We start from the raw sequence: 14,793 nt of genomic DNA, 5'->3' as shown, positions 1-14,793 counted from the left end.
ACATGTACATGTAAGCCACACCTCCTCCAGGACGAGATAAAGAATTTGAAGAATGTCAGCGGTTCTATAGAGAAGGACTGACTACCTCATTTATAAGAATATTAACTGATGACGCTGTGAAGACTTGGAAACTAGACATACAGGTTTGTGTACATGTACATGTACAGCCGGTAATATTGAAGAGGAGGAATTTGACAAATTTGATATTTTGATGTCCCAGAGAGAGTTCATTTTAAGAATCAGTTCAACCCCACATTACCTGCCCATATTAGCAGCTGTACTGTATTAATATAAAGTATTGGTGTGATGTGTTCCTTTATTTACTGTAGCTTGATATTTATAATAATTCAAGATATCTTGTGGAGTTGTGTGTCTATAAAATTGAAGATGATTCTACTTACCTTTTAGATCTACTGGCAATAGTTTTTAATCCATCATGCAAGTGAGTATCATTAATAACCATTAATAACTATTAATAACTACCTCCCTATAGATGGAATGTGTTTAATTCATCAGAAGATCCTACATCATGTGTTCCTGTAAGTACATGTACATGTACTGCATCTATTAGTACATGTATCTGGTATATTAATGTACATGTATTAATGCATTTATACAGTAGAGCACTTTAAAAAAGCTAAGTAGCGAAAGTAGAGTACAGTAGAGAAGAGAACTTTGTAGGTAGTTCATAGGTAGTTATTTTACTTCGCTACTTTTTGTTACTCTTCGCTGTGCTACGCCTAGGAAGACTGCAGTACCGCCCAGTAACATGTTCTATAGTAACAAGCTTGAAAAAGGACTTGAGGATGCATTAATGCATTATTAATGCACTTCTTATTGATGCATTTATGCATGTGTACATGTACATGTACATGTACATGTATTGGTATTATCAGTATATTAACATAAAGGTACATGTATTAAAGTGCATGTACAATACATGTATGTTAATGTATTGGTTTCATTTGTTAGGGAGAGAAGTGGGAGGAGTTGCTGTATGCGAGGCCACTCCCTGACGCTCATAAACACAACATGAAGGTTGTTTGTTTGTTTGTTTGTTAATTTGTTTACATGTTTACTTGTTTGTATAGGGTCGTCTTGATAAACCGGTTTGGCCAGTTGGGTAGGTTTGATTTTTTAAAGAAGAGAATTTGTAAAGGAGAGCTAACAGTGCATATACTGTCCTTTTTATTAAGGTTAGGTTAATTAACTATTATTAATATAACCACTGGTTAATTAACTATTGTTAATAATTAATTTTAGGCCGTTTGGTTTGTGTTCAAGTTTTTTAACCAAGAGAGTTAGAAATGACTACATCATAGCAATAGTGGTGAGTTTGTGTAATGTCATTAAATATAATAATTATTTATTTATTTATTTATACATAATTCACAGGATAAATCCATTGAGTTTATAAACAGTTTAAATGATGATTTACTTAAGAAGGAGGCCACCACTGACTCAAGGAGTGAGACCTTCTCTTCAATAATGAAGGTATGGTATAGTTCAGGTTAATAATAGTATTGGGATGTCAGTGGGGGTGTGGCCAATTATACTGTGTACATATTGACGTCCTTATGCTGTGTAGCAAGTTTGAGCTGATTCCGACTTCAATTTTTTAAGTTATGGCCATTTTTAAAAAATGCTAAAATCCTGAAAAATACCCAAGGCTATAGCCCATGGTTTTTTCCAAAAAATGGCTCCGAAATCACCCCAAATTTTTATTACATTTTCTGATACATATTGATGTCCTTATGCTGTGTAGCAAGTTTGAGTTGATTCCGACTTCAATTTTTCAAGTTACGGCCATTTTTAAAAAATGCTAAAATCCTGAAAAATACCCAATGCTATATATAGCCCATGGTTTTTTGCATAAAATGGCTCCAAAATCACCCCAAATTTTTATTACATTTTCTGATATTGATGTTCTTATGCTGTGTAGCAAGTTTGAGCTGATTCCGACTTCAATTTTTCAAATTACGGCCATTTAAAAAAAATGCCAAAATTCTGAAAAGTACCCAAGGCTATAGTCCATGGTTTTTTCCAAAAAATGGCTCCAAAAACACCCCAAGTTTTTATTACATTTCCTGATACATATTGATGTCCTTATGCTGTGTATTGATGTCCTTATATTCTCTCCTCTCCTTACAGTCGTTGCATCACTTGTGTTCAGTGATTCCTGGTAGAGATGATATTGAGATGTTTTGTTTGAAAATTATTTTTAGATTATTACAAATACCGAGCTTTAGTGGGAAAATAAATGCCCTTAATGAAGTAATTAATATTCATTATTATTATTATTATTATTATTATTATTATTATTATTATTATTAATAGATTAATAAGATTGTCCCTTCAATGAGTTATCATCCTCACTTCAGGACAATAGGAGATGAGGAACAACTCACAACTGAAAGAATAGCTATGAGTTGATTATTATTATTATTTATTTATTACCCGAGACACGTGTAGGCATGATTGAGGGTAAAGCAGTCGTCCTGTCTGTGTGTGTGTGTGTTCGCTTGACCTCCACTTTTGAGCTGACACTGCTTTCTTGTCTAGTCCTGGAGAGTCTCTATCTTGGGAATGCTTGATTTGTCTTTTCCGTGGAAAAAGAAGCTGGCAAAGTCGCCAAATGTAGTCAGTTTCCCTGCAACTTTTTGTAGTGAGAGCAAAAGAGCAACAGGGCAGATGAAATAATAAAGCAAAGCCTCATCTTTCATTAATATGAGAGGAATTGCTCCAATCATCTTTGAGGTTTTGTATAAAAGAGAAAGTATTGACACTTGAAGACCTGGACAGAATATGGAACTGTCAAGTAATAAACAAACAAACAAATAAATAAACAACTACTATCCCCTTACTCCATAGGATGGTAAACATGAAGCTATAATGAAGAACATACAATGTACATGAACTGTTATTTAAGTTAGCCTGGGACTTCTCTCCTGACCAGTTGGACCACTTGTTTGGCTGCTTTCAAAAGAGTTGGGTAGGAGCTAGCAAGAAGCAAAGAGATGAACTGTTGGACTTTATAAGACACTTAGCTGAGGATGACAAGGAAGGAATAATGGCCAGTAAAGTGCTGGATCTCAAAAGTTAGTTTAGTTGACTATACATGACATTTTCTAATACATTATGAACATATTCATGATAATTTATTTATTTCTTTCCCTCCATAGACTAATTTATTATTTTTTGTTGAGAAGCTCATGAGTGCCATTACTAGTTCTGCCCGTTCCTGTCCTTCAGTTATGAAGAGAATATTTCACTTATTGCGTACACTATCAGTCAAACCATAGATAATAGAGTAAATGAAATTTCAAAAATTTCATTTACTCTATTATCTATGGTCAAACAATTCCCTGGTGAGACCACCCCCAATAACCACGCCCCTTTTATTAACTCCACCCACTTTAGAGTTTGATGAAAAGTGCTGTTCACGTCAATTAGTGGGTTTATCTTTTTAAAGTTTTTTTGCTCCAGCCATTTTGAATTCAAAGCTGTCCAGTTAGTACATGTACATGTACATGCCACAATAAAATAAATGTACTGAGTCTGTATAGCAGCTGGTGAAATTTCAAAGTGAAGAAAGTTTAGTAATTTTAGCATTTTGATAACCATTCGCCAAATAATTAAACCAAAATCAATAATCAAAAATAATTAAACCAGCTAATCACCAAAATTATGTGGCATAATTTATGAGAAAGTTTAATAATATTGGTATTGTTTTTTCTCTTCAGAATCAGACTGTCTTAAGGACTTTACTTCTCATTTCAAAACTATTCAAAATTTAGGAAATGTTGGAGCAAGAGCAAATAAATAATCTGAGAGAGAGAGAGAGATAAAGATATGTGTATTATTTATTTACATGTTTACTTTATCAATTTTTCTTGATCAAAGAGTCCACGTATTTTGTTCCACTTCTTTTATAATGAAAATGTAATAAAACATAATGATCCACTCTTGGTAATAATACATGTACATGTACATAATAATTACATACATAATTAATACCTTTAATCTTCATTTCTCCTTCTCTCTCATTAATCATTATGTCAAGTGTTTCCTCATCATTGCTGGACATTAAATGATTGCAAGGTCCAGACACTTTTGTAGACACTGACACCAAATCTCAGACAAACCAAGAGACTAACATAAATTTTTAAAAATTACAAAAAATTTTATTAACTTAATGTACAGTGTACAATGTATAAAGCATGTACAGTTTACATGTACATGTATTTTAATAAAAAGTTCACAACTCAAAGGTACTTGTACACGTACAGATGAGACAATTTTAAGAAATATTAAAAGTAATAAAAATTTAGCAAGATGAACCCTCCTCCCCTTTACCTTATTATTTGATGTGCTGCTCATTGGACTGGTATAGGAGATGGTGACACTATCCCTCCTCTTCCAATAGTATGAGAGGGAGATGAAAGAACTGGTTCGGCTACTGACACATTCTGTGATTGATAGGTTGAAAACTCAGTGAATTTAAGTGAATTAAATTTAAGCAACTTAAAAAAATTTGTAAAAAATTTAGCTGTATATATAAAAAATATCTGTATGTATGAGACATACTGCCCACTGTGCCCAGCCTCTACACGTGGTACTGCATGGTGATTACAAGCTCACGTGGGCGTTGGTCTTGACACTAACCTGCAGCTAGCAGACACCAACACTCTCTGAATCAAAGGACCTCTGTAAGACTAGGAAATGCCGAGGTCCTGAAAACATCGTACAAGAAAGTTGAAAGCCAGAGAGAAGCTGTATGAAGTTGAAAAGATTATTGAAATGAAGATAGAGGTGGGAAAGAAATTTTATTTCTTAAAATGGAAGGACTACTCGCCTACCTACAATACTTGGGAGCCTGAGGAAAACGTAATATGCCCACAAGAAACATTAGATAATGTCGAAAAGGAATACTTTAAAAAAAGAAAAGCACCTCCAGAGCCACCTTTAAAGAAATCAAAGACTCATACGACTGCTAATACGGAGCATGATGATTCAGGTACTCTCGGCTCCACTCATTCCCTCTCTTCCAATAATGGGGAGGACGAAGAATTAGATGCAACCGTACAGATTGAAGAACCAGGTCCAGAAGCTGAAGAAATATTAGAAATATTAGAAGTGGAGGAGCTTCCCAACCTCCTAAAATACATGTACCTGTGGGTTAGGGGAACCCAGGAGAACTTGATATGCCCACCAGACATATTAAAAAGGGTTGAGAAGGAATACTCTAAGAAACGAAAAGCTCCTCCAGTGAATTCATCTCCAGTTGTGAGCCAGTCACCTTTAAACAAATTGAAGACCAATACGACTCCTACCAGTAATCTGTCAAAGATACCTCCAAACTCAGTTTATGCTGAGCTGCTAGTAACTCGTCAAACCGGTTTAAAATACGAGTTAGTCAGTGTGAACTATGAAGGTGAAGTGGTTTATTCAACATGCCAGTCAGTACATTCCAGAACCTGATGGTCCTATCAGCTGTACCACCACCTGAGGCTAATAGTTCATGCTGGGGAAATAATGGAAAAGAAAGATCAACCAATTAATGGAGGTGTGCACTATAGTTTTTAACCCTTTATTCACTTACTTGATGCAGTGACCATGCAAGAGCTTTTATAGCTGCTTTATGATCCGAGAGACAGTGAATGGGTGTGGTCGATGAATCATCCCATATGAATAACTAATAAAGCACAAATAAAATTAAAAATAAAATAAAATTAATTTTAAAACTTACTTTATATCGTTTCCTCCTGAGGCCAGGTGTTGATGATTAGGGGACCAGCAAGTCCACACACCTCCTGGGTGTGGCCTAACAGTCTCCTAGTGGGGAAGGCAGGTAGACGTGGGTCCCACTGTAATATCATGTTGTCACAACTACCACTGCATAATACATCACCACACCATGAGAGGGATCCTGCAGGAGACAATGTAGATACATTAGCTTATGGTTCTTACCAAAAATGGGCCAGTTTTTGAAAAATACCTAAGGCTATAGCCCATGGTTTTTTCTGAAAAATGGCTCCGAAATGACCCCAATTTTTATTACATTTTCTGATACATATTGATGTCCTTATGCTATGTAGAAAGTTTGAGCTGATTCCACATTCAATTTTTCAAGTTACGACAATTTTAAGAAAACGTCAAAATTCTGAAAAATACCCAAGGCTATACATGGTTTTTTCCAAAAATTGGCTAAAAAATCACCCCAAATTTTTATTACATTTTCTGATACATATTGATGTCCTTATGCTGTGTAGCAAGTTTGAGCAGATTCCGACTTCAATTTTTTGGGTTATGGCCATATTAAGAAAATGCCAAAAATCTGAAAAAAAATCCCTGTACTATAGCCCATGGTTTTTTCCAAAAAATGGCTAAAAAATGACCCACCAATTTTTATTACATTTTCTGATACATATTGATGTCCTTATGCTGTTTAGAAAGCTTGAGTCAATTTCGACTTCAATTTTTAAAGTTACGGCCATTTAAAGAAAACGCCAAAATTCTGAAAAATCCCTGTACTATTATAGCCCATGGTTTTTTCCAAAAAATGACTAAAAATTTATCCCCAATTTTTATTACATTTTCTGATACATATTGATGTCCTTATGCTATGTAGAAAGCTTAAGCTGATTCCAGCAAATAATTTTCAAGTTATGACCATTTTAAAATCCATGATCCATTTATCATCATGATGCAATAAATGAACCATAAATTACAAGTACAAGTACTAGTGAATGTATGCAGGTACATGTATAATTCTCACCAACTCTTCCAGAGTGTCCAGTAAGTGTGTGAGTCTGCTTCATGTTAGCAGCGTCCCATATCTGTATCTATCCTTTGTCAGTCCCTATGGCCAAATGGTGTCCTTTCTCAGACCAAGAGACATAGGCATAGGCAGGGTCGGGCATATAGGGGCAATGCCCGACCTGACTCTGTGAGCTGACCTGTGGGCAAGGGCAGTGAGGGCAGAAGCTTGGGCAAGGTGGTTGGGCAAGACTGAGTGTGCCACTGTGTGTGAGACTGTCAGACTATCATTACCACAGGTGTAATTGGACACTGGAACTATACTGTCAGTCTGTGACTGTCACTTAGCCTGAGGAGTGAGGAAGAAGCTGAGAGAGCCAGAGCTCTAGCAGCAGCCATTTTATTCAAGTTATGAATTATGATATAAAGTTAATTATTAGTGACGCCCAAGTTAATTATTGAAATGGCGAGCAAATGTCAATCTTCCATGCTGTTTGCACCTATATCTTTTATATATAGAAAGAGATTTGTCTTCTAAGCTCTGGGACTGCTTAAACGAGGTAGTCATCAAGTTTGCTGTCTCTCACAAAAACTCCAGTGATCATCCTCAGCAGGGGCGTAGCTGGACCTTGGGTGACGGTAGGGCAAGGAAACAAAATGGCGCGCGAAGCGTGCCGCGATTTTGGCCACACCCTTTTTACGTAACAAAATGGAGGCATTTTCCTGCAAGCTGAGCAAAATCAGAATGAAATTATCATTGTATATAGCTTTAAAAGAGCTGTGGTTATCAGCCATCCCCTTTTGTTATTGTAAGAACAATGAATATAACCTTTTGGGTTATGAATATAATTATAAGGCCACTTTGATGGTAGGGCCCAGGCCCCCTCAGGCCCTACCTCAGCTACGCCACTGATCCTCAGGGTCGAGTTTCCGCCTCATTTTTTGTTAATTGGCTTTTTCAAAGCCACCATATCACGAAAAATTTCTTCTACCTGATTACGATAAAACAATAATAATTGTGTGTGCATGCATGCATGATAGATAGTGCAAAATCGCCAAAAATCAAAATTACAACAATCATTATTACTATTATTAAAACAGTATACCAGGTAGTATACATGTAATTAATTACCTTCATTACTAGTATTGATGATATTAATAGCTTTTAATGTCAGTACTGGAGGAGATGGTGTCATTAAAAAAATAGACAAATAAATGAATAAATAAATATCACAGAATACTAGAATAGAATACTAATGTAACTAATAAAACTATTAGAGTGCTCCATGTTAATGACTCACTTGTCTATTCTGTGCTAGTCCAATCAATCCTAATAGTTGATATAATTCAGTTTGTGTCAGTTGACCAGGTGAGGTTAGATTAACTGCAGACCAGAGATCATGAAGGACTGATCTATCAAGATCACTTGATATCAGTAGAGGGAACAATGACTCAGTGTGAGTGAACTGACTGCCATCAATAGAACATCTCTGGGAATGAGATAAAGAGATAATGATAAGGAGAACATACATGTATAAATGTACAGCACTAAGTTTAGTAACAGTGCTTTGTAAATGACAAGGGACATCTACATATTCATGCAGTACATGTATAGTATATTCCTTGTACAGGTATGTAACTATGTATGTATATGTGTGAGGTGTGTCTATTGTAATTTTGTATGTAAAATCATTCATGATAAGTTGATAACTTTGTGTCACATGATCACTATACTTTGTTTTTGAATGATTAGGTATTTTGGTGGGTGTATATTGTCAATATGGCCTCTTTGGGTTAGTTTTATTCTTTTAAATGTTTGAATCATTTTATTTCACTTTACATTAGGAAGTGATATTGAATATATTGGAAGGTTATTCTATGAGGAGAAAGCTTTTAATGGATATGTAGCAACATTTACCGTGGCTAAAGATAAAGGCACACTCGATGATGTAAGTATATTATAATAGGTACATGTGTACATGATGTGTATTAATGTGTTTTATTTATAGTATATTAAAAAGAAGCACTCTAGAGTTGAGATACATGCAGGTCAAACTATCACCTTTAAATTTGCCCAGCAAGACTCTACACCTGCCTCAAGAGGTGACTTTATTGAATTATACTTTAATACTCCACAAGCTAAGCCAACCACTGGATGGAGTATTGAACCTCAGATGAGGCCTTGTAGAGTAAGTACATGTATCATGTATATATATAATTAATGTGTGTGGGTGTTTCAATAGATATATAGAGATCAAGTTGATAAATTTAGTGAACCTGGTTATCTTATGTATTCCTCCTGTGATATATCAATATATGCTAAACCTGATGCTGTTCATAGATTACTTTATTGCATACCAGTGAAAGGTGTGGTTGAACCTGTTACACTGGTTATTCACAGGACACTGAAACTTGAAGGTATGATCAAATTAATTAATGTTGTGTATAGTGGGTCTGGTCTAGTATTAATAACCCACCCATTTGATATGTAATGTACAGTCACAGTGTAATATAATTACACTGTACTCATGATACTGATACTAATAGAAATATTCACTACACATCCATTAAGAACCATATCTTTTAATGATTCTATATGCCATTACTCCATAGGTCCTGTCTTAGGCACTGGAGATTTGAGTTATGTACTTGACACATTGAATGAAGCTCACTTTTCACTGAAGAATTGGAAATCCCTGGGTTCAGCTTTAGGATTAAATTATTATGATACACTGGAGGCTATTGAGGCTCAGTATCGTGGAGATGTACAAAAATGTCATAGAGAGTGTCTAGTAAAATGGTTACAGAAAGATGATTGTGTTGCTCTTGTAGGAGGTCCAAAAATGATCTATCTATGTGATGCTCTTGAGAGAATTGGTCAGAGAGCAGCAGCTAAGCATATCAGTAAGTTATCATGATAATAATTATTATATTAACACTTTGTATCTGTTCTAATGTGTTTACAAGCACAAGCTTTGATAATCACATGTCGAGTGTACATGTATTTTACACATAAATTTTCCTTTAAAGATTATATTGTTTTGTAGGATCCAAGAATAATGTTTCTACTGATGATCCAGGTAATGATCCATGTATCATCTAATGACGATACGTAAATGTTTTATATTTATATTTTAGTAGCATTTTGCATTTTTATGAATTTTAAGTAAGAAACAAATATTATTAAAAATATTTTAAATACAAAAATTAATTCTAACGGAAATTTGAGGCCAAAAAAAACCAAGCTATACAGTATGTTTTCAATTCTAAATAATTTTTGTCTGTAGGGTTACGTCACTATCGGGAAGCACTTAAGACTAAAGTGACATGTCATCTCACTAAAGCAGTCGTTCAAGGTGAAGCTCGTGTTGGTAAAACCGTTTTTAGATCACTTCTACTGGATGAAAAGTACATCAAAGCAAGTACTGGTATTGCTGAGCCAAGAGTTGGCATCCATCGCTATAGACGACATGAATCACATGATACTGGGAAACAATATGAGCTATTGAATGTCACAGAGTTGGAAAAAATAGTTAAAAATGCTTTGAAAAAAGATGCATTTGAAAAATCGATCCGTTCTCCAGTAGAAAATGAAGTTAGTGCTGGCAACGATGGAAATAAATCACGTGACGTAGCGAATGAAACACCCAACCAGGCCATTGATGGACTTGTTGCAGGAAATGAAACCACTGATGGAGACAGAGCACTAGGTAAAGCATCTAGTGACGAAAACAAAAGTTTGCAAAGTATAGTAGAGAAAGTATTTGAAGGAGTGCAAAAATGTTCAGGGGAGGAAAACGGTCTTGAAGGTGCACGTTGGCTATACCTCATTGATACAGGAGGTCAAATCGCTTTTCAGAAGTTGCTTCCAATTTTTATGCCGTTTGCCCAAGTTCTTATTCTTGTTGTCAATATTTCGAAAGAGCTTTCTAGCCAATCCAATGGAGTGATGCACATTAAAGGGGAAGATTACAGTGATGGCAGTCCATACAACTTACCAGTTGAAGAAAGTTTAAAGCAGATAATCTCTTCAATAGCTTCTGGCATGAAGCATTTCAGGGATAGCTATAAGGATCATGAAGTTCTACATGATTTAGTTCCAAAGAAATTGGAGATTCTCACGATTGGTACACACAGGGATAAATGCAGCAGTGATAAACATGCAGCAGAGTCTAAACACGCAATGGCAAAAAAATTAGCAGAAATAATTTATGCAAATGATGGCCAATCTGTTAAAGATAGTGGTGAAGTTAAAGTATATGAAATTGATGGTCGTATTGCTGAAATTACTGTTGAAAGCCGAAGAGAAACCAATGCCACTACTGAAAAAAGAGAATTTGATGATAAAGGTGCATGTACATGGAATTCTTTGGATACAGTAAATGATACCTTGAAGGAAAGGGAAAAAAAGGTCAACATTCCATTTTTTTTATTACTTCTTTGATATTGTACTTCGCGTTGCAGTAGAGCAGGGATGTGGTATCTTACAATACTCCACCTGTAAAAGTCTTGGGGAAGAATTAAAACTTTCAGAAGATGAAGTGTTGGAGTCTCTTAATTTTTTGCACCAGATCAACAGTATCATTTATTATCATGATTCTAAAGCCTGCAGTGACCTGGTGTTCGTTAACATAGGCAGTCTCATCGGTATTCTCAAGGAGTTGGTTGTGCATGCTTACAAGGTTCACTCCAAAAAAGAAATATACACTATAGACAAGCATGGAATTATAAAGGGAATGCTTTCAGAGTCCGAGTTTAAAAAGATTTGTAATAAACAACTCAATCCGATTGAGAAAGAGCTAAAAGATAATGATATTGCAACGAAATTGCTGAAGCTTTTTGTGGAGCTCTCAATAGCTACACCAATAGATGATAAATATTTTATACCAGCTCTCCTTCCAGTAAGAGATGTTACAGATATCAATCCTTTTAAAGATCGTGAGCCATTGCTGTTTTACTTTGAAAAGGCAACCCCAATGGGCCTTTTCTGCTCTGTCATCACTCGTCTTCTTTCCAGCCCTTGCTACAAAATTGCTTCGATAGAAAGTAATTTCTCTAATTACATTGAATTGAGATATCGTACAGAAGGAGTTAAATCATTCTACATTGTTCTAGTTGAACAGATCAATTGCATTGAAGCCCATTGTCAGAAACAGAGAGGGGAAGGGATAGTAAGGGAAGATGTAAAAGAAGCGATCAGTTTTGCAGCTCAGAAACATCATCTCATTAACAGTCCAGATCTCCGATTTTATTGTCTATGTAAGTGTGGCACTGGAAGTGCTGGTATTCAAGAAGGACAAGGTGCTGGTGCTGGAGGAGGAGGAACTGCTGGAGGTGCTGGTCCTGGAGGAGGAGGTGGTGCTGGTGCTAGTAGTGACAGAGGAGGTGTGTCAAAAGGAAAGAAGCATACAGTTGAAGTTGAGACTGTCAATAAGAAGCATACCTTCCGATGCAGTGAAAACGTACTTACTGAATGGGAAGATGAGAAACCATGGTGGAACTCCTGGCTTGACAGTAAGTTATTTACTTATTATTATATCTATTATTGCTATTATTATTGATTACATGTATATTATTTTTAATGACCTGCTGGTTATTTTTTCCACAGCTGGTAAACCAAACACTCCCACTTCTAATGATGAGTCAACTTCTCCTACAAAGCGAAGTAAATTACATGTACATTACTGTTCATTCATTGATGCTAATTTTAATATAAAGGTACTGTGAAAAGACATCTATCTGAGACAGAGAGCTCTGGTTCTTCACAATGTAAACATAGACATGTTGATGAGGAAATTGATGGTAAATGTTTTTTGTTTCACATTAATATTCATTGATACTAATTTATTGTATTAATGGTAAAGGTACTCCACAAGGAAGTGTATCTGAGACAGGAAGCACTGGCCCTCATCAAGAAGCCAAAAGTACAAGTATAAGTATGTTGTTAAATTGAACACATTCACTCAATCTTACCTGGCATTCATTGATAATACATGTAACGCTTAATGAAGCTCACAATCTCTGACGTTTTGTTTCTAGTTTTTAATTTTTTTGTTCATATTAACAGTGAACAGCGTAGCCTTCTTATAGCACTGCTATCATGATAGTGTTAGTCATTTTTTTGTTTTAACTGTACAGATCCAAAGGAGATACTACAGAAATACTCAGACAAGCTACCCGAGGCAATATCAGCAAGTGTTTGTAATGTCACTGGAGCATTGTTTGCCAAGGATCTAATACCACCAGGGACTAAAGAATATGTAGTGACAACAGTTGGTGTAGCTGATGCTTATAAAGCCAATAGATTAATGAATGATGTCATGTGTCAATTGCGTGGTTCTCTTGATGAAAGACAATATTTAGTGAAAGTGTGTAATATTTTGATTCAGCAAGGTGCTTCAATGAAAGAGATAGGAAATGTTATGCTTAAAGAACTAGGTATGTAGATGTACATGAGCTATCAATGTTAACCTCTTTGTGTTCACAATAGGATACTGACCATCCTCCTCATCCTGCTAGTGAAGGAACAACAAATTAATTTTTGCTATATCAAAAGACAATAACTTTAGAATTTTTCTTTTTTTAATTATGTGACAATTAATAACCAGTATGAGTTTTTCATAGAGTAAGACAATTGTGTGCATTCATTGTGTTGATTATTAAATGTATTATAACCGTATGTGCATTTACCCAGTATGTGTATATTAATGTATTAGTTATTATATTCGTTATAGTTGTTATCATGTTATGCTCGCATCATAAAGTATGATAGAGCTATTAATTTTTGGATACTCAGTTGCTCATTATTTTAATTATTATAATGATGCTTTTAAAATTCTATTTCAATTCCTTTGTACGTGTACATTACAAGTATCCTAACAGTATCTTCTTTGGTATTATCCCACACATTAAGATTTGCATAATGAGAAGTGCCACCCACACATTAAGTGGGTGTGTTCTTGACTCTAATGGAGGGTAAGCCAAGAAATGGATCCAAATTAGTTATGTGGGTGGTTTATCTGTAATACGCATGCGCAATATTGCCAATATTGGGCCAATAATTGCCCTCATTGACAAAATGGCTGCCATTAACTGAGTGTTATTCATATTTCTAGTGCTGTCTCTGTGGGTCCAGGTTGTATCACTGATTAGATTAATAGAAACTTTAAAAACTCATAAAAAATCCAATTTTGACCAGAATCAGCTTAAACTTTCTACACAACATAAGTACATGTATGTACATCAGGAAATATAATAAAAGTGAAAAATTCTCTACTTTTCATTTTTGGTAAAATTGGCCCGTGACATGTATACATTATGTACATGTAGTGTACATGTATGCATGTGTACATGTACAATCAGCCAGTAATTCCTCACCTTATACACTTCCTTATACACATCAGGTAGCTCTACAGTCGGAGACACTAGCCAGGTCGGTAGAGAAGGTGATGGAATACTGCTAGTAGTAGCCATGACAGGAGGACCCCCGGACTGATAGTGGACCAGGACAGGAGAACCAACAGCAGGTGAAGTCATGAGAGGTAGTGCTCTTCGTATCCCTCCACCTCCAACCCTCTCTCTACCAGCAGCTGATGGTAATACATTATTACTAGTAATAGTATTACTAGTTACCGATTGGAAGTCACCAAATCCATCATCAGAACCAGGAGAAAAAGATATCTCGTTAGTACCTCCTGATGTTTCAGTTTTAAATAATCCGCTTAATTCTTCTCCCTCCTTTCTCCCAGACTTTAGCCGCTTTTGTCGAGACTGAGTATGTTTTATTGAGAGGGGCTGGGGAGGGTCTCGTTTCTATTCCTCTGATGGGCGGGGCTGATTTGAAATCGGATTTGGTTAGTGGACGTTGGTTGGGTTTAGCATCACCGAGACCGGACATTGTGTTTGATAATAACTCATCAATCGAAGGACCTATAGAAATAATAATAATAATAATAATAATAATAATAATAATAATAATAATAATAATAATAATAATAATAATAATAATAATAATAATAATAATAACAATGCATG

The 14,793-nt window shown here is 35.4% G+C and overlaps 1 protein-coding gene and 1 pseudogene across 1 annotated transcript; both read left to right on the top strand.

Annotated features, from left to right (window-relative positions):
• The window catches only part of LOC105314779 (probable ubiquitin carboxyl-terminal hydrolase FAF-X), a 5,878-nt pseudogene extending 2,570 nt beyond the window's left edge, over positions 1-3,308 (top strand).
• A 1,048-nt stretch (positions 3,309-4,356) lies between these two features.
• LOC105314778 (chromobox protein homolog 2-like) lies at positions 4,357-5,524 on the top strand. Its single transcript, XM_011409147.2, has one exon. It carries the CDS (start codon positions 4,801-4,803, stop codon positions 5,479-5,481), a length of 681 nt encoding a protein of 226 aa, XP_011407449.1. The 5' UTR covers positions 4,357-4,800; the 3' UTR covers positions 5,482-5,524.
• The last annotated feature ends 9,269 nt before the right edge of the window (positions 5,525-14,793 follow it).

The sequence above is a fragment of the Amphimedon queenslandica genome, unplaced genomic scaffold (assembly GCF_000090795.2).
Source record: "Amphimedon queenslandica unplaced genomic scaffold, v1.1 AMPQUscaffold_12529, whole genome shotgun sequence".
Lineage (NCBI taxonomy): Eukaryota > Metazoa > Porifera > Demospongiae > Haplosclerida > Niphatidae > Amphimedon > Amphimedon queenslandica.
The sequence above is the reverse complement of the archived record's forward strand: the minus strand, read 5'-3'. Positions and strand labels throughout refer to the sequence as shown.

Bases quoted from the DNA above. Each gene is read 5' to 3' on its own strand.
- LOC105314778 (XM_011409147.2), top strand. From the start codon at position 4,801: ATGAAGATAGAGGTGGGAAAGAAATTTTATTTCTTAAAATGGAAGGAC.